Below are 22,688 nucleotides of genomic sequence, written 5' to 3'. Positions count from 1 at the left end.
AGTTTCATTAAAGCTTTCACAAAAACAGCATTCTAACTCAATATCAATTTTACATTTTTGTAGAAATTATTTTGTAGGATAAACTCTATGAAGCACTTTAAATGATATTTTTTTCGCCTTATTGTAATAAAAAATGTTTGAGGTGATGTCCATACTAGAGTCCAGTTTATATTATTAAATACATTGTTCCAGTAAAAAATAACATGGTATAGACATATTTTCTTTTAAGATTAAAGATCTAATTTTGTGATTATTAGGCTTGAATCCAGAGAAACAGATAACACCAACTGAGGTTTGTTCAGGTTTAGGAGAACACAGGGAGAACATGCAAACTCTACACAGAAATGCCAACTGACCCAGCCGGGGCTCGAACCAGCGACCTTCTTGCTGTGAGGCGACAGTGCCATCCTGTCGCCCTTTTTTAATTTTAATAAAACTATTATTCAATCATACAATTTACCTCAAAATAGTGCAGAAAAGTCAATCGTTCTTCTATCGGCCCGGAGGATAAGAGACTATATACCTCATATGTTCGCTAGCGGCGCTGTGACTTAAACACGTCACACATCTGCGACGTCAAAACATCCGGTAGAGGCTTTACGGTTGGAACTTGGATCCGATGGATTTGTTGTTCGTCACGAATGTGTATTTAACATATTCAATATAATATTTGAAAGAAATATCAACGAAATACGTTTGCTTGAATCTAAATACCGTTTCCTTCTCGGTCTGCTTCAGCCGGAGACTGATTAAATCTGTATTGGTGTCGGTGAGTCAGAATGTTCTCGACATGTGTCAGTTTGACGATAACATTGCATATTATATTGTGTGACCGAGTGGTCTGTGGATGTTTTTAAACAAATGTTCATATTTCAGTGTATCTTTCACTTATTTATATGTTCTAATTGATCATAATATGATTGGCAAGGCATTATCTCGCTGATGTTTTTGTTTTATGTTTATTCAAGCTAAAACAGCCATTTAAAACACACATTAACAGTGTTGGGACTTATAATCACGTTTTTATAGTTATCAGTGCTCTATATTCAATAATTATGTATCTTACATTACTATTACATAATTATATTCGTAAGTATTAATATTGAACACCACATGCCTTAATCGGACATAATATTAACCTTATAGATATTCATCATTTTATTAATGAAGCACAAGAAAGTGCCTACTGTATTTAAAAAAATTGAAATGCATTTATGGTATTTTATTTGTGATAATTGTGTTTTAAAATAAGACAACATTTTGCTTAAGGTAAATGTAGTTCAAATGTCCCTGGACTGGTGACAATTGCGATTTATATTTACCATATAAGACCTGAATATTTACATTTACATTTACATTTAGTCATTTAGCAGACGCTTTTATCCAAAGCGACTTACAAATGAGGACAAGGAAGCAATTTACACAACCAAGAGCAACAATGAATAAGTACTAAAGGCAAGTTTCAGGTCTGTAAAGTCTAAGAAGGGAAGTGTTAGTAGTTTTTTTTTTTTTTTTTTTTTTTTTTTTTTTTTTTGTACAATTAGTGTGATATTCAAAGAGGCAATTGCAGCTTAGGAAGTGAAGTGGAGACTAAATAGTTGAGTTTTTAGTCGTTTCTTGAAGATAGCGAGTGACTCTGCTGTTCTGATGCAGTTAGGGAGTTCATTCCACCAACTGGGCAGATTGAGCGTGAGCGTTCGCGAAAGTGATTTTTTCCCTCTTTGGGATGGAACCACGAGGCGACGTTCATTCACAGAACGCAAGTTTCTGGAGGGCACATAGATCTGCAGAAGTGAGTGCAGATAAGAAGGTGCTAGGCCAGAAGTCACTTTGTAGGCAAACATCAGAGTTTTGAATTTGATGCGAGCAGCAACTGGCAGCCAGTGCAAACGGACTAGCAGTGGAGTGACATGTGCTCGTTTAGGTTCATTGAAGACAACTCGTGCTGCTGCATTCTGGAGCCGTTGAAGAGGCTTGATAGAGTTAGCTGGAAGCCCAGCTAGTAGAGAGTTGCAGTAATCCAGTTTGGAGAGAACAAGAGCTTGAACAAGGAGTTGAGCTGCATGTTCAGATAAGAAGGGTTGGATCTTTCTGATGTTATAGAGTGCAAATCTGCACGATCGAGCAGTTCTAGAAATGTGGTCAGAGAAGTTTAGTTGGTCATCAATCGTTACTCCAAGGCTTTTCACCATTTTGGGTGCAGTAATGGTTGCCCCATCCATCTGGATTGAAAAGTTATGGTGTAGAGTCGGGTTGGCAGAAACTACAAGCATTTCCGTTTTTGCGAGGTTCAGCTGAAGATGATGATCTTTCATCCAGTGTGAAATATCCAACAGGCAGGCTGAGATACGAGCTGGAACCGAGGGATCATCAGGATGAAAAGAGAGGTATAGCTGGGTGTCATCAGCATAGCAGTGGTAGGAGAATCCATGTCTCTGGATGACTGGTCCTAGAGATGATGTGTAGATGGAGAAGAGAAGTGGCCCAAGAACAGAGCCTTGAGGTACCCCAGTGTTTAGATGCTGTAGGTTGGACACCTCTCCCCTCCAAGACACCCTGAATGACCTGTCAGAGAGGTAAGATCTAAACCATTGTATAACAGTGCCCGCAACGCCCAGTGACTCAAGCGTAGATAGCAGGATCTGGTGGTTGACAGTGTCAAAAGCAGCTGACAAGTCCAGCAAAATGAGGACTGATGATTTAGAGTCTGCTTTAGCCAGTCTGAGATCCTCCACGACCGAGAGCAGGGCAGTCTCTATGTAAGCTTTCCATTGATGTTTGACTGAGATACGACTATTTCAAAATCTGGAATCTGAGAATTAAAAATTATCCAAATACTGAAAAAATGGCCCTTGAAGCAAGGTGCCAAATTAAGCTCTGAGCAATGTAGCAGTAGGTAGTGCTGTCGCCTCACAGCAAGAAGGTCACTGGTTAGAGCCTCGGCTGGGTTAGTTGGTGTTTCTGTGTGGAGTTTGCATGTTCTCCCTGCATTCGTGTGGGTTTCCTCCGGATGCTCCGGTTTCCCCCCATAGTCCAAAGACATGCTGTGCAGGTGAATTGGGTTGGCTAAATTGTCCGTAGTGTGTGTGTATGGATGTTTCCCAGAGATGGGTTGCGGCTTGAAGGGCACCTGCTGTGTAAAACTTATGCTGGATAAATTGGTGGTTCATTCCGCTGTGGCGACCTCAGATTAATAAAGGGACTAAGCTCTTTTGAGAATTAATTAATTTAAAAATATTAATTGAACATGATCTTCTTTGCTTAATATTCTGATGATTTTTGGCGTAAAAGAAATAAATTATTCCCCTCAATGTATTTAGTTTTATCAAAATGTATTTTTTAGTTTGGTATTTTTGCCAGGGTTAGATTTTTTTTTTAGGTCCTGAAATTTAAGATAGCTATTTATTTAAGCTTTGAATATTTCAACTATAAATATTTCACAGACTTGTTAACTATTTCATATTCACTTTCCAAAGCTCACTATTTGACAAACTTTTTATTTTAAATTCATTTGACATTATTTTTGTTCCATAGAATAACTCCCATATAGTAGTAATACTAATAATAGTAATAGCAATAATAGTATTAGTAATAATCAATCATTTTGACCCACCAATGTTTTTATCCACTATGTGTTTTGTTTGGCAATAATGTATTTTTGGCTATTGCTACACATTTTACGGATGTAAAATGTACAATAATATGTAACAAAATAAATGCCAAAAGTATTTGAAATAAAAGTTTGAGTAGCACTAACTGAAAAGAAAATAATGCATTGAATCAACAAATTCTTGAATTTTAATAACTTGATTTGCCAGGGTTTTTAGGCCTGAAATTTATCATAGCTGTTTATTTAAGCTGTAAATATTTCAACTAAAAATATTTCACAGACATGTTCAGTATTTAAGTTTAATATGTCATATTCACCTTCCAGAATTCACTATTTGACAAGCCTTTTTTCCCCAAATACCTTTGGCAATGTTTTTGTTCTATAAAAAAACTCCTATATGTGTTATCCTTCTGCATATTAGTAATAATAATAATTATTATTATTATAATCAGCAACCATAATGTATGTTTGACCATAATGTAATTTTCGCTATTCTTACAAATATTCTGGAGCCCCAAAAGAGGATGGTTTTGCAAACTTGGATCACATATTATAAAATGAAGATACTTGAAAATATTGTGGAACAAAAATAATGCCAAAAGTATTTGAAATAAAATACTTGTTGTATAGCACAAGTAAAATAATTAGTTGAATTAACCAGTTTTTGCCATGTAATGCAATAAACATAGCTTTAGTTTATTTAAACTAAAACTAAACTAAAATATTTACCACACTTCTTCATATTTAATATTTCATATTCATTTTCCAGAATTCACTTAGTGCTATTCAACAAACTTTTTTATTTAAAATACATTTGGCATTATTTTTATTCCATAAAATACCTTTCATCAGGCATGGGACGATAACAGAATTATCTGTTATATCATTCCTACAGTAAATGTACATTTTTTTTTTTTACATGTTTTTTTTGTGACTATTTTATTTAGTTTAGTTTTAGTTTAGTTTAGTTTTTTAAATATTAATAGTTATTTTAAATATTTCTTTTAAAAAAATATTGTGTTCAAAGGGATAAAAAAAATTTTCAGCCAGACATTTAATATATATAATAATATATTTTAGAGCAACCATGAAACCGTGATATTTTTATCCAAGGTTATCATACCGTCACAATCTCATACCGGACCATGCCCACCTCTCATATGTGTTCTGCTAAAAATTAAATAATTTTAAACCCACAATATTATTTGTTTGACCATAATGTAATGTTGGCCTTTCCTACAAATATTCTGGGGGCACAAAAGAAGATGGTTTAGCAATCCATAGTCACATATTACAAAAAAATATATGGAACAAGAGTAATGCTAAAAGTTTTTGGAATAAAAAGCTTGTCAAATAGCACTAACTGAAAAGAAAACAATGCATTGAATTTGCTCAAAACATTTCACACATAATTTCATTTAAAGTTCAATACGTCATATTCCACAAATTCCTTCTAGAATTCACTATTCACCAAGCTTTATATTTTTAAACACTTTTGACAGTTTTTCTTCCATAAAATAACTCATATGTGCTCTACTTCTTTAGTGGTAATGCTATTTATTTACTTTACTGTTCACTATTTTCACTGACTGGCTCAAATGTTTGTTTGAGTTGTGAAGGTGTTGTCCAGCTGTGGTCATGAGTGACAGTCATCCTCTGCGGCCGATGAACTCCGCGTCTGAGATCGACCACCTGCATCTCCTGTCAGAGCAGCTCGGCGCTTTAGTTCCTGGTGAAGAGTACAGCGATGTCACATTCGTGGTGGAGGAGAAGCGCTTTCCTGCACACAGGGTCATTCTAGCGGCCCGCTGCCAGTATTTCAGGTTTGTGAGATGATATCACTTGTCTGCTGGGCTGATTTTGGGTGAAATCACCTTAAGTAGGGCTGCACATTATATTGTTTCAGATTCGATATCAGCAATAGTCACATGGCATGTTCTGCAATGTCAAGTTGGGATGATAATTAACCAGAAAACAGTTCAGAACTAATGTTTAACCTTCAAAGAGTGAATTTTTTTTGTCAAAGAAAAATATTCTGTAATTATGTATGATTTCAAGTGCATTTGAGTCATTTGTGTACTTTAAATTATAAAATTTGTTAACAAGGGTGCTTTTTTCTACAGTAGAACATTAAAGAAGGTTTTCAGCTGAAACTGTGATCCTTGGTAATACATGAAATGCATATGCAAGTCAATGGTTACCGGCACTTTGAGAGCCAAAAAATAGACAAAACAAAAATAATACCTGTGGCTCCTGATGAAACATTGAGGTCTTATGAAGAGAAATTACCATCTGTAAAGGAACTCCGAAGGTTATTAGCTGTACTATTATCTTTAAATTATAGCTTTTTTTTACTTCCATTATTCCTCAGTGTTGGGTGTCAAAATTAATTGTTTTTTCGGTGCACCGTGATGCAGACGCGGACAATTCGGTATCTGTTCAGTAATAATCATAACCGGTTATTATGTACTGACGTCATTTATCTCCTATGCGCTCTGTCGCGAGGGAGGTGAGCGCGAGTATTTACAACACTCAGCCAAATCAGGGCTGGTCCGTGGCATAGGCACCATAGGCAAATGCTAAGGGCGCTGTATATCCAGGGGAGCGCCAGAAATGAGCGCGGTTCAGTTGGTTTAGTTTTCGATATTCCTGACACACATTCAGTTATAGACTGCAATAACTCAAAAACCTCTTACCCTAAAAAGATCTAAAGTGTGTTTCCTACAAAAAGACAAAGCTGGTTATGTTTCACAGCTGTCTTTCTTTTTTTTTCACTTGACATTACGAGCACTGCTCTGTTTAAGCCCTCGCAATATGTGTTTAGCCGGGAGAGTTCGTGCTGAGAGGAGCTCTCAGTAAGGGACCGTCGAAAAAGTGCTTTTTTTTTTTTTTTTTTCCCCTCAGCTTCAGCTCTCCCTGTCTCCGTGTGTGTGTGTGTGTGTGTGTGTGTGTGTGTGTGTGTGCGTGCGCGTGTGCATGTGCGTGTGTTTGTTTGTTTGGTGCTGTCTATGTTTGTGTATGTGTTTGAATGAGAGACAGTGTGGTGCTGTGTGTCTGTGTTTATTCAGACAGCTTGTTATAGCCTCCCCCCAAAATATAACACTGTATATGGAAAGCATCGTCAATGCACCGTGATGCACCGAGATATCGAATTGAACCGAATCGAAGGCATGATAATCGTAACCGAACCGTGAGACCAGTATAGGTTCACACCTCTACTCAGTGTATTGTCAGAAGCCACGGGTACTAAATTTTACTCTGAAAATGTTGGTAGCTTGTTGACTTGCATTATGTGAAACCATTTCAGCAAAAAGTTTTCAACTAAAACTCTTCTATAATGTTCTACTAAAATAAACTTATTTACATGTTGGATGGATTTAGAGTGAGTAATGGCCAAAAAATGAGTCCCTTTCATCACTATTCAGATTCAGTGTTGATTCAGTTCTGTTCAATATCAATTTTGAGATAACGTCGCAAAGTAGTACCTTTTACCTTTCATAATTGTTTCTTGTTAAAGGGCCATGAAACCCCCTTGTTTCAGCAGAGTGTTTTCACACCTCTACTTTGGAAAAAGTCAGAAAAGTGGGCGTGTCTAGCTCTGTTTAGGGAGGAGTGTCGGAGGAAGAAAAGAGGCTTGGTGTGGGAGTGTCTATTTGGGCGCGCTGAATTTCAGAGTCAAAACACACCCAACAGGGGAGAAAGGGACTGTTTACATGGACATCTGTAGTCGAATTATTTGCCAAATTATTAAATGGTGGACTTTAACTGCAGTTTAGCTTTTTCATTCAGGGAATTCATTCATGTCCCTCGCCACAAACGAGATATTTGATTCGAGGAACTGTTCTAACCGTGTATTTTCATGCAATGTTTAATACCGCACGGCGAATGAGAGAAAAAAAACTCAGCATTTCCCGGAAACTTAGATGCACTCGGCAGGTAGCGTCAGAAAGCCGCGTGTGTTATTCCGGTCACAAAATCCAACAAGAGGTTATAGTTTGGTTGTAAAGCTAACTTGTTTACACTCGGTGCAATAGTTTGTTTGATACAAATAAAATATGAACTGAATAAACAAACAGCGCTGGTCGCTCACTTACCAAATCTGTAGAGACGGGACAATCCACAGCAACTAGAGCCGCGTCTTTATTAAGAGAAGACTACAAGCGAATCCGGATCTCAGCGTTTGCAGATGAGAACAGCTCTCAGGTAAACAAAAATCCTCCTTAGACACGTAAGTTATTGTTGTCGAGCGTCGCGTACACTGTTAATCCACACTTGAGTCTGAGCTCTCACAGAGAGAAAATGAAAACGAAACTTAACTGCAGCAAACTATAAAAGCAACACTTCACGCTTGTTTTGCCAACACAACGTGGCGTCTCTGCCGTCTGAACACTATGACAGTAATGAATATTAATGAAGTTGCACAATAGAGCGCGCTGATTGGTTTGAACCAAGCTTTACTCATGCATTAATGCATCACACTGTAAGACATAATAAGACACACTCTGGCACAGACGTCCAGTCTGCACGCTGGAATACAACGCTATTATGTCATGACCGTGACGCAGCTTCAAAAATTTGTTTCAAACCGGAAGTACGAATTTGCTTGAAATAACGCAAAAACAACCAATTTACACTTTTTAGAGAAATATAGGTGTCCTAATAGTGTTTTTAGCAGTGTGGGACACATATACGACTGTCAACAGCTCAAAAAATGTGTTTTGGTATTTTGTGACCCTTTAATAAACTAAGCTTTGTAACCTAATGTTGGCAGGAGTCTTTCTTAATCCCTGCCTTTTACTTCTATGTCTTTCTTTGTAATTCCTCAGAGCTTTGCTGTATGGAGGGCTGAGGGAGTCCCGGGCGCAGGCGGAGGTTAGGTTGGAGGAAACGCGCGCTGAGGCTTTTTCCATGTTGTTGCGGTATCTGTACACAGGCCGAGCCACACTGAGTGAAGCCAGAGAAGAGACACTGTTAGATTTCCTGGGACTTGCGCACCGTTATGGTCTCCAACCACTAGAGGTCTCCATTTGTGAGTTCCTCCGCACTTTATTGAGCACGCGAAACGTCTGTCTGGTGTTCGATGTGGCCAGTCTCTACTGTCTGAATGGTTTGGCGGAGGCCTGCATGGCTTACATGGACCGTAACGCCGTTGAAGTGTTAAAGTCAGACGGCTTTCTGACTCTTTCAAAGGTGAGTGGCGGAATAAATGTAACAGTTTAATTTGTTAGTGAAACATTTCCAACCATATGTGCTCGTATGTAATTGTTTTCAAAATCCTGTATTTGTTTTATCTGACAATATATATTGCAGAAAAAACAAAAATCACAGTTTTTTCCACAATATCATGATGCCCAAATCATTAAGATTAATGCATAAACTCTTGTCTGCAGTCTGCCCTGTTGACAGTTGTGAGGAGAGATTCGTTCGCTTCGAGTGAGAGGGAGATCTTTCAGGCTCTATGCCACTGGTGTCACCACAATGGAGATGGCCCAGAGGCAAAGGAAGTGATGTCAGCCGTCCGACTTCCTCTGATGACCCTCTTTGAAATGCTAAATGTGGTTCGTCCCTCAGGCCTCCTCAGTCCCGACGACCTGCTGGATGCCATACAGACTCGCTCCGAGAGCAGAGACATGGATCTCAACTACCGCGGCATGCTGAGTGCGTTTATCACTCTGTAGAAACAAGTAACACTTTTAATAGGTTATTAAAAGCAACAGTTATATTATCCAAATCAAAATTGTAGGCCTTAAAAAAGTCTTAAATTCACTGAAATATTGTGTTGTCTTAAATCATTTTAAACAGGTCCTAATTTTCCTATGTCCATGTAAAGCTACCCAATCGGGCCAACACCCATCCAATCACGATCTTTCTATCTCAATAAAAGTTATGACAAAAGTTTATTCATGCTGTGTGTTTGGTGTTGTAGTCCCAGAAGAGAACATTGCCACTATGAAGCACGGTGCTGTGGTGGTGAAGGGAGAGCTGAAGTCTGCCCTCCTGGATGGAGACACGCAGAACTATGATCTGGACCACGGCTTCTCCAGACACCCCATAGAAGAGGAAGGCCGAGCCGCTGGCATTCAGGTCCGCCTGGGTCAACCTTCCATCGTCAACCACATACGCCTACTCCTGTGGGACAAGGACAGCAGGTAATGAAATAAGAAAGAGATAGTAAGTGGTGTAAATTAACCCGTCACAAATACTCAAATTACTCTAATTGAGCAGTTTACTTAAGAATAATTACTGAGTAGTTTTAAAAAGGGGTACTTTTGCTTTCCCTTGAGTACATTTTTAGTATCAGTACTTTTACTCAGCTCTTTCCTTCAACCAACAGTCACTTGTTTACTTTTTCTTGTCTATGGTGATTGGCTAAAGTAGAAAAATCAGTCCTGTGATTCCTGTCCAATCAAATCGCACATAGAAAGTAAACCGAATTAGACTAAACTGGCTGAACACATGGACACTTTATAAATGCAGCAAACCATCTGGAAGCATTAAAAGTGTTCAAGAAGATGTCCAAAATCTTTACACGCAATGACCCAGAGACTGTTTAGACCAGGGATGGGCAAACTTGATCCTCGAGGGCCGGTGTCCCTGCAGAGTTTTGTTCCGACTAGTCAAACACACCTGAACAAACTAATCAGTGTCTTCAAGATCACTTGAACTCTATAGGGAGGTCTGTTTGATCAGGGTTGGAGCTAAACTGTGCAGGACACCGGCCCTCCAGGACCGAGATTGCCCACCCCTGGTTTAGACTCAAGAAAGCATATTGGCTTCCTTGTAAAATATAATGATGACAGAAAAAGTTGTGGTGGGACCTAAATGCTTTCATAGGATATTATTCAAAGGTGTTTTCTGTCACTGTTTGTTTAGTCTGCATTAATGCAATCGGTGTAAAACTGCACAATTAAAAGATCGGGATCTCAATTCTAACCCACACAACATGCATGATAAATGATAATGATTTGCATATATTTATTGATCCTTCGAAGCGCTGCATTCAAATCTGTGTTTGTTATACGTTTTCAGTTCATCACACACTATTAAATAACACAGAAGTACTGGGAGAACAGTTTATAGTTCAGATACAAACACTGATGTTTATGGTAAAGATTCAAATCACTGGTTAATGGAACTTGACGCTGGTAAATGTTGTAGCAATTACATTGTGTAACCAATAGGTGGCAACAAACAACCATCAAAATTATGTCACTGAATCGGTTTTAATAAGTTTAATTAATAAGTTTAATGTGTGAATTGTTGAATCATTAATTGAAAATAAATAGGATCTGTTTTAGATGTTAGATTTCTATATTTAGCATTATTAGCAATAGTAGCAAATATAATTTTTCATATTGAATATTTTCCTTTTCAGCTGGTTCTTATTTTATTTATTTTTATTTTTTTAATTAAAATTACAGGTTTTAAGTTCTTTTTGTTAAACCCAATGGTTTTTGCAGTATTATTTTTGTATAAATGGAAAGAAAATAACATTTGTCTCCTCCCATTTTTGCTGATCTGAAAAAATGGTCCAGTCCGTGACTCAAAAACCATAGAGTGATCCGAACCATGAGATTTGTGATCCGTTACACCACTAGTTTAGACTGCATGTCACTGATGAGAAGATGAAGGATGTTTACTGTATGATGACTGAAATTGCCAAATGACCTTAAACAAAAACTAAATCCACTATGGAATGTTACGTTTACAAATCCCTGCAAAAATGCATGTAAATGCATGAGCCTTTCACAGTGTAATGCTCACAACTCACGAGTACTTTTAAAAGGGCTACTTTTTACTCATACTTTGAGAAAATTTTCTCACCTTCAGGTGGCTCAATGCTATTATGAGTATCTTTTTTCTGTTAAATAAAAAAAACACATTTAACACACACACACATATATATATATATATATATATATATATATATATATATATATATATATATATATATATATATATATATATATATATATATATATATATATATATATATATATATATATAGTTGAAGTCAGAATTATTAGCCCCCCTGAATTTTTAGTCCCTGTTTATTTTTTTTAAGTCTTGGTCAACACATTTCTTATCATAATGGTTTTAATAACTCATTTCTAATAACTGATTTTTTTCACTTTGCCATGATGACAATAAATAATATTTTAGATATTTTTTGAAGACACAAGACACTTCTATATATATTCAAGGCTTAACTAGGTTAATTAGGTTAACTTGGCAGGATAGGGTAATTAGGCAAGTTATTGTATGATGGTTTGTTCTGTAGTCTATCGAAAAAAAAAATATATAGCTTAAAGGGGCTAATAATTTTGACCTTAAAATGGCGTTTAAAAAAAATTAATAACTGCATTTATTCTAGCCGAAATAAAACAAATAAGACTTTTTCCACAAGAAAAAATATTATCAGACATACTTTCCTTGCTCTGTTAAACATAATTTGGGAAATATTTAAAAAAGAAGAAAAATTAAAAAGGGAGCTAATAAGTCTGACTTCAACTGTATATATACAATACACTGTTCTAGTGGTTTTGGATATTTTAATAAAAAAATAAGTCTACTGGTCTTTCATCATAAAAGATGTTGTGATTTAAGCTTGGTTCAGATTGTTTACATGTATCTTATTTTTGAATGTGCAATATTTTAAGTGTACAAACATTTTGCAACAAGCATCATATGTGGTATTAACCTGACTCATATCTGCAGGTCATATTCATACTATGTGGAGGTGTCTATGGATGAGCTGGACTGGGTCCGTGTGGTGGATCACTCTAAGTTTTTGTGCCGCTCATGGCAGCAACTATATTTCCCAGCACGAGTCTGCAGGTAGAACACATAAAAATATATGAATCCTAGTTTTGTTTTTTAATAAGTGTGTTTTTTTTGTTTTGTTTTTATAAAATAAGGAAGCATCAGTATTATCAGTATTAATATTATGATCAATGTTAAAAATCGAAAGGGGACAGAGGACAGAAATGACTTGTATACCTTATTTGTTTATGTATTGTTTGGTGAACAGGTTTATTCGTGTTGTGGGAACACATAACACCGTCAACAAAGTGTTTCACTTGGTGGCTCTGGAGTGCATGTACACACTGCGACCTTTCACCCTGGAAAAAGGCTTATTGGGTAATGCAGTTTTTCTAATTTACATAATTTCCTAAGTTACAGTGCCTATTGACCTTATTTTGCAATGCGGAAGTGTGCTCGTTTTTGTGACTGTTTTAGAACTTACAATTCAGTTGCCTACGGGAGAAATGACTTTGAGTAATAAATGACAGAAACAGTCAAACTACTTGCTCTACAAACAAGTGTGTTTAAGACTATACATAAAAGGTGGAGTAATATAATAAGAACATGTCAGTTTGCAACATCAAGCAGCATAACCAGCTGTTTTTAGTGTGGTTTATTCATAAACTAATTTCGAGAGGATCATGTGCTTATAATCAACACGGCTGGCTCCTTGTTAGCTCCGTAATCATCCCGATTAGATGATTACGGAAGGATTATAAATAACCTGAGTTTTTCACTCCAGTTATCTTCGTCTTGAAGCTCCCCCCCTTTCCACCCCTACATCCTCCCACTTTTTCTGATCGGGCGACACGGTGGCCCAGTGGCTAGCACTGTTGCCTCACAGCAAGAACACCGCCGGTCCAACCCATCGGGCCGGTTGGTGTTTCTGTGTGGAGTTTACATGTTCTCCCTGCGTTCGCGTGGGTTTTCTCTGGGTTCCCCGGTTTCCTCCCACCGTCCAAAAACATAAACCATAGCCAATCGACTAAAACAAATTATCACCCAATACAACCTTAGTTTACACTTCTCACGGTGACAAGCAGGGGAGTTCTCGAGACCTACCTGACCTCAAATTCCCCTCTCGCCCTTCTAACAGGAGGGAGCCCCGTTCTCGAGGATATTACGAGCACAGGGCTCTCTCCCGGGACAGCATGCCAAATACGCTTTATTGATTATTAGCTAAGTGTGAACTCTTGAAATGTCTCAAAATCAGTGGAAGCGAATGTCAAGCCAAAAAAAAAGATTCCAAAGGCTGCACCGCTCGTACATGAAGAAAAAGGTCAATAGAAAATCATCTGTGAAAATCTATACCTTTACTCACAGTACACCAGCTTTCAAAAGACTTTCAGGGAAAAGTTGTAAAAAGGCACGGATTAGAAGAAGGCTACAAAAACTAAGGATGGGAAAGTTATTTAGAGTGTGATTGGATTTCAGGCTGTATGACAAATAAAGAAAATGTTTTAAAGGGGTTTGATGACTCTATTGGTACTCTACATCACCTACTGAAACTTATCCCATGCCTTTTTCTCCCTGCAGTTCCCACAGAGAACGTGGCGACCGTGCAGGCATGTGCCAGTGTGGTGGAGGGTGTGAGTCGCAGCAGAAACGCCCTGCTGAATGGAGACACCAGCCATTACGACTGGGACTCGGGATACACCTGTCACCAGCTGGGCTCTGGAGCCATCGTCATCCAGCTTGCTCAGCCATACATGCTTTGCTCCATGCGGTATTTTGTTTATCACAAGAGTTATTATTATTATGATGTCTTAAATGTTCCTAATTTAGCTTTGCGGGTTGTTAGTATAGGTTTACATCTATCTAAAATTGCATTCTTTGTCAATGCTGCTACATTACACATTGTGTGATTGGTTCCACACAGAATCTGTGCACATTTTTTGTGATGTCTGCACATAATTTGTCTGTGGATTTATGCTAAATGACTTGGAGTATAGTAACTACAGATATAGCACATGAGATAATAACATGAGAATAATAACTTTTTAAGTTTCATTTAAGGTTTTCTCAATGCAAATGCACTTGTTTGGTAAACAAAGCATGTCTCTAATATATCTACTGAAAGACAGAGAATAGTACTTCACAAACTGTATTGCACATAAGTCAGAAACAATTAAAACATTTGCATGTTATGCAATATTATTACTGGAATTAAAAATAAAAACTGAATAAATATATACTCCCCAACCACTTTATTTGGTACACCTTACAGTACTAGGTTAGACAACCTTTTGCCCTTAGAACTGCCTTAATCCATCATGGCATAGATTCAACAAGGTACTGGAAATATTGACATGATAGCATCTTGCAGTTGCAGCAGATTTGTCAGCTGCTTGTCCATTATGCAAATCCCCTGTTCCACCACATCTCAAAGGTGCTCTATTAGATTGAGTTCTGGTGACTGTGGAGGCCATTTGAGTACAGTGAACTCATTGTCATGTTTAAGAAACCAGTCTGAGATGATTCACATTTTATGACATGGCGTGTTATCCTGCTGGAAGTAGCCATCAGAAGATGGGCAAACTGTGGTCATAAAGGGATGGACATGGTCAGCATCAATACTCGGGTAGGCTGTGGCATTGACTCAATGCTCAATTGGTACTAATGGAACCAAAATGTTCCAAGAAAATACCCCCCACAGCTTTACACCACCACTACCAGCCTGAACCGTTGATACAAGGCAGGATGGATCCATGCTTTCATGTTGTTGATGCCAAATTCTGACCCTATTCAGCAGAAATCGAGACTCATCAGACCAGGCAACTTTTTTCCAATCTTCTATTGTCCAATTTTGTTGAGCCTGTGTGAATTGTAGCCTCAGTTTCCTGTGCTTAGCTGAAAGGACTGGCACCAACAACCATGCCACGTTCTTGACAATGTCTACATGCCTAAATGCATTGAGTTGCTGTCATGTGATTGGCTGATTAGAAATGTACATTAGGGTGCTTTCACACCTGTGAATCGATTCAGTTGTTCCGAAACAGAGATTTCACATTGCAAAGGTTCTAATCGGACCAAAAGAGCTAAAACAAGTCACGTGCGAGTAAACTCTCCTCACATTGGTCAGAGTGTCAGGGTTTATTTTGCAGCGTCCCGCTAAGCTGTCAGGAGAGGTAGGGATTTGATGGTGATTGACAGGGTGCGCGCGCGATGTGTCTAAGGAGAGATGCGGTGGGGAGGGGTGAGAAGGGTGCGCGACGTAGCCTATTTGATGACCGGGAGGGAGACGCGAGATTACCGGGTGATCATCACTCGTTTGCGGGCATCCGGAGACTCGCGAAACTTCCCGCCATACTCATAATTCTCTCTTCATATCGCCGTAAGCCTATTACATATCCATAAAACACTGTGATATAACCGCGCTCGGATCGGATCGCTTTCTCACTGTAATCGAACCGCTCCAGGGTTCGTTTCAATCGAGCCGAGACCACCTCACTCAAGCGATCTCGGAGCGATTACTTTGGCGCGGAACAGAGCGCGATTGCCCTGTTCACATATGCCAATCGAACCGCGCTAACTGGGCAAACGAGATACGTTCCGAAACAAAAGTGTAGGTGTGAAAGCACCCTTAATGAGCAGTTGGACAGGTGTACCTAACAAAGTGGCCAGTGACTGTATATTTACACACTTTAAATGAGTAAATAAATAGATTGAATGATTTGCTTAAAATCTGTATGCCCAGATTCTGTGTGGGACTACGTAATATTTACTAAAGCAGTGGTCAGTTTACTGATATTTTACATGGAACTAATTAGCATAGAAAGCGTGTCTTCAACCATTTTGCAGTTGATATGCTGTGATAAGCCTTAAACTGTGACCGTGGTAGAAGGAGAGAGTTTCTTACACTTGTGTTGAGCTATTCTGAATTCCAGTATAAATCTATCTAAACATATTAACCACCATTATTTTTAATTTATGGTGGTCCTGGTTGGTTATTTTGATTATGATGTCCTGTTAAAGTATTTTGTTAAACTTTTCCTCAGTTTTGAATTATTTATTTTACCTGACCTAAATATTCAGTATTATATATTCATATTTTTATATTTTTTGTCACTTGCTTTGCTTGATTATTAGTTTGCATGTAAACAGGAACAACAGGTTATTCCACTAATAATAATTCAGCATATCAGTATACATGTAAACATACTCAGTCTTAATCTGTGAAATCTGTCTGTAGGTTGTTGTTGTGGGACTGTGATGAGAGGAGCTATAGTTATTATGTTGAGCTGTCCACCAATCAACAAAACTGGGTGAAGATTGTAGACCGCACTAAAGATGAATGCAGGTAAGTCAATACTTTTCTTTTTATAATGTTACCTCTTTATTTGCTTGCATTAAAATGTTTATGTTGTTATCCTTTCAGTGTTTAACATATTGTTTGTTTTTGCACCCTGTTATTCTTCCAGGTCATGGCAGACTCTGACGTTTGACAGACAGCCTGCTTCTTTTATTCGTATTGTAGGAACTCACAACACAGCTAATGAGGTGAGCGATTTCTGGGACTTTTTCCTGGTTTATTTTTAAAGTGTGGATCATATTAAATTTTAAAACGCCCTAATAGTGAGTTAGAGTCTCCTTCAACAGGTTTAATTGCAAGGACAGGAAACAATGTTATTTCCAGAAAATGCATTTAATAATAGAATCATTTTGCTATATTAAATATAGTTTAGTTGAATTAATTCAAGGCTCAAAGTCAACATAAAAACTGAAGTTAAGTTTATCCTTTTTTCCTCTATCATGACATACATCCACTATAAGTAGTCCTCAAATTAGATAAAAATGTAGGGTGGTGCATGATTTCATCCTTTGGGAACCAATTAGATTGTTGGATGTTGCTAACAAAATAAAAGAAGATTAACAAATGGATGAAGGCAGAGCAGAATTACTGAAAGCCCCTCCCTAAAGGCATTCCATGTGACCGGTAGTGATAAAGTAATTTCGAGGGGGAGGGAAGGTTATGCTGTTTGATTAAAGTTGATGAGGGAAAATAAATATTTACAAAATAATGAAGTCTATTGATACATCGTTTAACAACTATACTTGTTTATCGTGGGGGTTAAAAATAACCTGCAATCTGTGACATAGCTTGTTTTATTTACAAAGGTTACACTGCAAAAAATGCTTTTCTTACTTTGATTTTTTTGTGTTGTTTCTAGTCCAAATATTTAAAAGTTCTTAATTCAAGAAGCATTTTCTAGACAAGAAAAACATTTTGTCTTGTTTTAAGAAATAATATGCCCAAATGAAGTGAGTTTGTCCTCAAATCAAGCAAAATAATCTGCCAACGGTGTAAGCAAAATAATCTTGTTTTCCGATTTGTGATAAGATTATTTTGCTTTGGCTGATTATTTAGCTTGATTTAAGGAAAAACTCACTTCATTTTGGCATATTATTTCTTAAAACAAGACAATATGTTTTGCTTGTCTAGAATATGCTTCTTGATTTAAGAATTTGTTGATATTTGGACTAGAAAAATGTAAGTAAGAAAAGCACTTTTTGCAGTGTATAGATGTTTTAAGGCTGTAAAACCCCTCATTACACACTTTTCTCAGACAGGCCTTAACATTTTCAAACTTTTCTCTCTTCTCAAAATTCAAACCTTCATAGAAATATAAGTCCATTTGAAATCATGGAGTCCTTTCATTAGTTATATCAAAGAAGTGGAATTAACAGAGGAAGAAGTTGATGAATAATTTTTGATGGATAATGCAGTTCCAGCTTTATAGTTTTGCATTGATACATTACTTAATATATATTTGCTTTGCCAAGTACTCAGTATGATTATAATTGTCATGTTTGAATAGATTACCATTATTAAAAAACAAAGAGGAGCCGTTTTATGTTCATTTATTTTTATTTTATTTATTTATTTTTTGTTGTTTGCTCGTTTGTTGTTTGCTTTTAGTTTTTATTATAAATATATATATATATATATCCTTATATTTTGTATAATTTGTAAATGCAACAAGGTTATTATTGTTGTGAAATGTTTGTAAAATGTTGTATTTCAATGTGTACAAACTGAAAATGAAAAATAAAAATATTATGGTAAAAAAAAAGAAATTTAAGTCCAATATTATAGAATTAAACCAATTATAGAATGAAACCAAATTCCGTAATGGCGCCCTACAGCCGCATAACTTCTACCTTTCTTTAGCATGTCCAGAAGTCCAACTTTATGTGCAATGGCTAGCATCTTCTTCTGCTTTTTGGGTGATGCCGCAGGTGCCATTGGTGCAGAATGTTTCATCAACATTATGGTTTAACTTGCAAACATACAGTACAGCTCTTCAGAGTCACACTGCTAGCGATCGAAGATTTATGTAAATTTGGCAAGCTGGACACATTCTGTAGTGTACAGGAGACACGGCACGAGGAGACAGATTGACGATGGTCTACAGCCAGTCAGGATGCAGAACACAATGCATTAATCAGGACGCAGAACACAATGTGCTGTTGAAAAAAAGCATGTCAAAATCTAGAAAAAAAAATCAGTGAAGCTGCGAAATGTGAACTGCGTTATAGCAAGTGACCACTGTATATATATAAAAGTAAAAAGAGTACATTTACATTTAATTGCTAGAGTATGGGGAAGTGTTTTGTTTTTATTGAGAGTGAGGAGTGTTTCTACAGGTGCTTTGTCAAGCACACTCACCTGTGTGAGGCACACTCATGGGGCATTCACACCAGATGTGGCCTGCGCAAATAAATAAATTGTGCTATTCGCACGTACCGCATGAACATTTTGAGTTTACACACTTCATTTGCACGTCAAATTTGCCTTATTTGCAAATGAAATTCACTTCATGATTGATACGGATTCATGTCATGGATGGGGCTTCTGTCTGCAAGGTTGGCTAACATGGATTTTATTTAGAGATTAACTGTGCTTTAGGAAAGCTGAAAAACCGTAGATTTGTTCGGAGCCGTGTCTGAGTCCACTAGATCCTTTCAGAAGTGCACCCAGCTCTGTGAGTTCATCAACTCCTCCAGAAACTACACCTGGATAATGGAGGCTTTCAGCAGTGCTTCAGTCTGAGCCAAGCCCAGTTTGATGAGCTGTTGTTCCATGTTGGGACAACAACAACAGGCGATACGTCATAATCACGCCCCTACCAGAGCAATGTGGCACGAATGTCCGCCAAAGTTCAGATTGTTCAACTCAAGCAAAACACGCAATTCGCATCACTTTATTTGCGCAAATCACGTCATTCAATCCACCTCATTTGCGCAAATAGTGCCACAAGATGTCTGATCGCATCTTTGCATTGACTTATCATGCAAATCACTCATGCTTGATGCTTCATCCGTGTCTGGTGTGAATGCACAATAACAATCGGTCATGTTTTAAGTGTTTTGTGTATTTACACAGTCAATGCTGCTCTGATTGGTCAGTTAGATTTTGATGTTTTTTTTGTATCTATTGCATGTCAAAAATAAAACACCCATTTTAGAGTGTTTATGTTTCACAGACGGGGCTAACGCGAATGTCACGGGGCTTACGCAAATGTGTCACTTCAATCGTGTTTATTGCGATTATTGTAGATCGATAACAAGTAAAAGATTCAAAATTCTAATGACTCGTTAAGGTGATTTAGAGCTGACTGTCTTTATCATGCACTTTTATTGTGACTTATCTTTTGTTTATATTGAGGAACAGCTACATTAGACTGCAAATAAGAGATTTTTCAAATACCCCTATTACCTTCTCTTTAATGGTGAATTAATCACATGCATTCATTGTCAAATTAATCACATTTTATTTTGAAATTATGAAACCCAAATGCACTTTTTTTTTTTTTTTGCTCCACCAGGTGTTTCACTGCGTTCACTTTGAGTGCCCTGCACAAATGGACACAGTTGTTAAAGAAGGAAGTCCTGGACCAGATCAGCCAAAACCAGAAACCAGCTCCCAGAACTCCTATTCACAGAGCCTTATGGCCCAAAAACCCTCGTCGTCGTCTTCGCACGCTTAGATTCTGGATGAATTCTTCATGCCACTTGCTCGCATAAGTATGACAAGACATGCTAGGGGTTCTGATTTTACAAGGTTGTGTTCTTAAGGTTACGTGCTGCTACAGAAAGAACTGTTTATATTTATAATGAGAAATTACTTGAGCTGATTATAACATGCTGGTGTCACATGCACTTATTTTATTATGTTAAGATAACTACAAACAAAACGTAACAATAAAAGTATTGCAGACTTAGTGGGTTTTGGAGTAGCGTCTTATTTGTTAGATTAAAATTGTTTATTGTAATAATAAAAAAATCAATTGTAGTTGTCATGCGCCAAATTTAAAAATCAATTATTTAGGATGAAGTATAACAGATTGATTTGACTTTTAGAGGTTTGGTTTCTTGAATTTAATTGTATTTATTTATTTATTAGCTCTGTCAGTTATATTAACAATAAAAACAAAATGTATATTGTGGTTTGCACAAACAATGTTTGTTCTTATTGCATGCAAATTAGTATTTAATATAACCTGGGTTGTATTTACTTATATGCAACGTTTGTTTGGTTCTTTTTTTTACGTTGGCATCTGGCTAGCTTTTACCAAATGACAATTCACACTTAACAAATCATGGAGTTTGATCATTTACAATAAAAACTAAATGTTTATAAAACATTTCTGATTTCCTCTTTACAGATGTGTTTTATTTTACCATCCTAAATTACTACATTAGGTAGTTATATACATTGCATCGGGAAAGTATTCATAGCGCTTCACTTTTTCCACATTTGTTTATGTCAAAGCCTTATTCCAAAATAAATTAAATTAGTTTATTTCCTCAACATTCTACACACAAAACCCCATAATGACTGTGAAAAAAGAATTTTTGAAATTGTTGCAAATTTATTAAAAATAAAAAATCTGAAAAATCACATGTACCGAAGTATTAACAGGCTTTGCCGTGAAGCTCTAAATTGAGCTCAGGTACATTCTGTTTCCACTGATCATTCTTGAGATGTTTCAGCAGCTTAATTGGAGTTCACCTGTGGACAATTCAGTTGATTGGACATGATTTGAAAAGCCATTCACCTGTCTAGATAAGGTCCCAGTGCATGTCAAAGCACAAACCAAGCATGAAGACAAAGGAATTGTCTGTAGACCTCTGAGACAGTCTCGAGGCACAAGGCTGGGGAAGGCTACAGAAAAATTTCTGCTGCTCTGAAAGTTCCAGTGAGCACAGTGGCCTCCATCATCCGTAAGTGAAAGATGTTTGGAACCACCAGGACTCTTCCTAGAGCTGGCCAGACATCTAAGCTGAGTCATCGGGGGAGAAGGGCCTTAGTCAGGGAGGCAATCAATAACCAGATAGTCACTCTGCCTGAGCTCCAGCATTCTGTCGAGAGAGCAGACCCTTACAGAAGGATAACCATCTGTGCAGCAATCAACCAATCAGGTCTGTATGTTAGAGTGGCCAGATGTAAGCCACTTCCCACCTGGAATTTGCCTAAAGGCATCTGAAGGACTCTCAGACCATAAGAAACGAAATTTTCTGGTTTGATGAGACTAAAATTTAACTCTTTGGAGAGAATGCCAGGCGTTACATTTGAAGAATACCAGGCACGCTCATCACCAGGCTAATAGCATCTCTACAGTGAATGGTGGTGGCAGCATCATGCTGTGGAGATGTTTTTCAGCAACAGGAACTGGAAGACTAGTCAGGATAGAGGGAAAGATGAATGCAGCAATGTACAGAGACATCCTGAATGAAAACCTGCTTCATAGTGCTCTTGACCTCAGACTGGGGCGATGGTTTTTCTTTCAGCAGGACAATAACCCAAAACACACCGCCAAAATATCAATGGAGTGGCTTCACAATAACTCGATAAATGTCCTTGAGTGGCTCAGCCAGAGTCCAGACCTAAATCCTATTAACATTTCTGGGAAGATCTGAAAATGGCTGTACACCATCACTTCCCATCCAACCTAATAGAGCTTGAGAGGTACTGCAAAGAGAAATGGGGAAAAATTCCCAAGGTTGTAACATAAAATAAATGTGGAAAAAGTGAAGTCCTATAAATACTTTCCGGATGCACTGTGTATCAAATAATTCATTTGCATTAAGACTTCAGTCTTTTTCAGGACAATCATAAATGAACATGTTGTAATTTTGTTTTATTCGATGGACTATGATGAGCAGGAGATTGTGTGAATGGGTTTCTTTAGTCAGATCACATATTAACATGCTTCTTTCTCTGTGGAGTGTTAATAAATACTGGGTTTTAATCAGACATGATTGAGTG

General features: G+C 37.4%; 1 protein-coding gene across 2 annotated transcripts; it reads left to right on the top strand.

Annotated features, from left to right (window-relative positions):
- The first annotated feature begins 578 nt into the window (after positions 1–578).
- Positions 579–21,063, top strand: btbd9 (BTB (POZ) domain containing 9). Of its 2 annotated transcripts, none has more exons than XM_021480593.3 (11): positions 579–769; positions 5,222–5,433; positions 8,437–8,800; positions 9,001–9,268; positions 9,537–9,759; positions 12,329–12,448; positions 12,642–12,751; positions 13,952–14,141; positions 16,608–16,715; positions 16,837–16,915; positions 20,245–21,063. In XM_021480593.3, exons 2-11 carry the CDS (start codon positions 5,249–5,251, stop codon positions 20,404–20,406), a joined length of 1,809 nt encoding a protein of 602 aa, XP_021336268.1. In that variant the 5' UTR covers positions 579–769; positions 5,222–5,248; the 3' UTR covers positions 20,407–21,063.
- The last annotated feature ends 1,625 nt before the right edge of the window (positions 21,064–22,688 follow it).

This window comes from Danio rerio, chromosome 13 (genome assembly GCF_049306965.1).
Source record: "Danio rerio strain Tuebingen ecotype United States chromosome 13, GRCz12tu, whole genome shotgun sequence".
Taxonomy (NCBI): Eukaryota; Metazoa; Chordata; class Actinopteri; order Cypriniformes; family Danionidae; genus Danio; species Danio rerio.
Note: the sequence above shows the minus strand (reverse complement) of the source record. Positions and strands in the feature narration are given on the sequence as shown.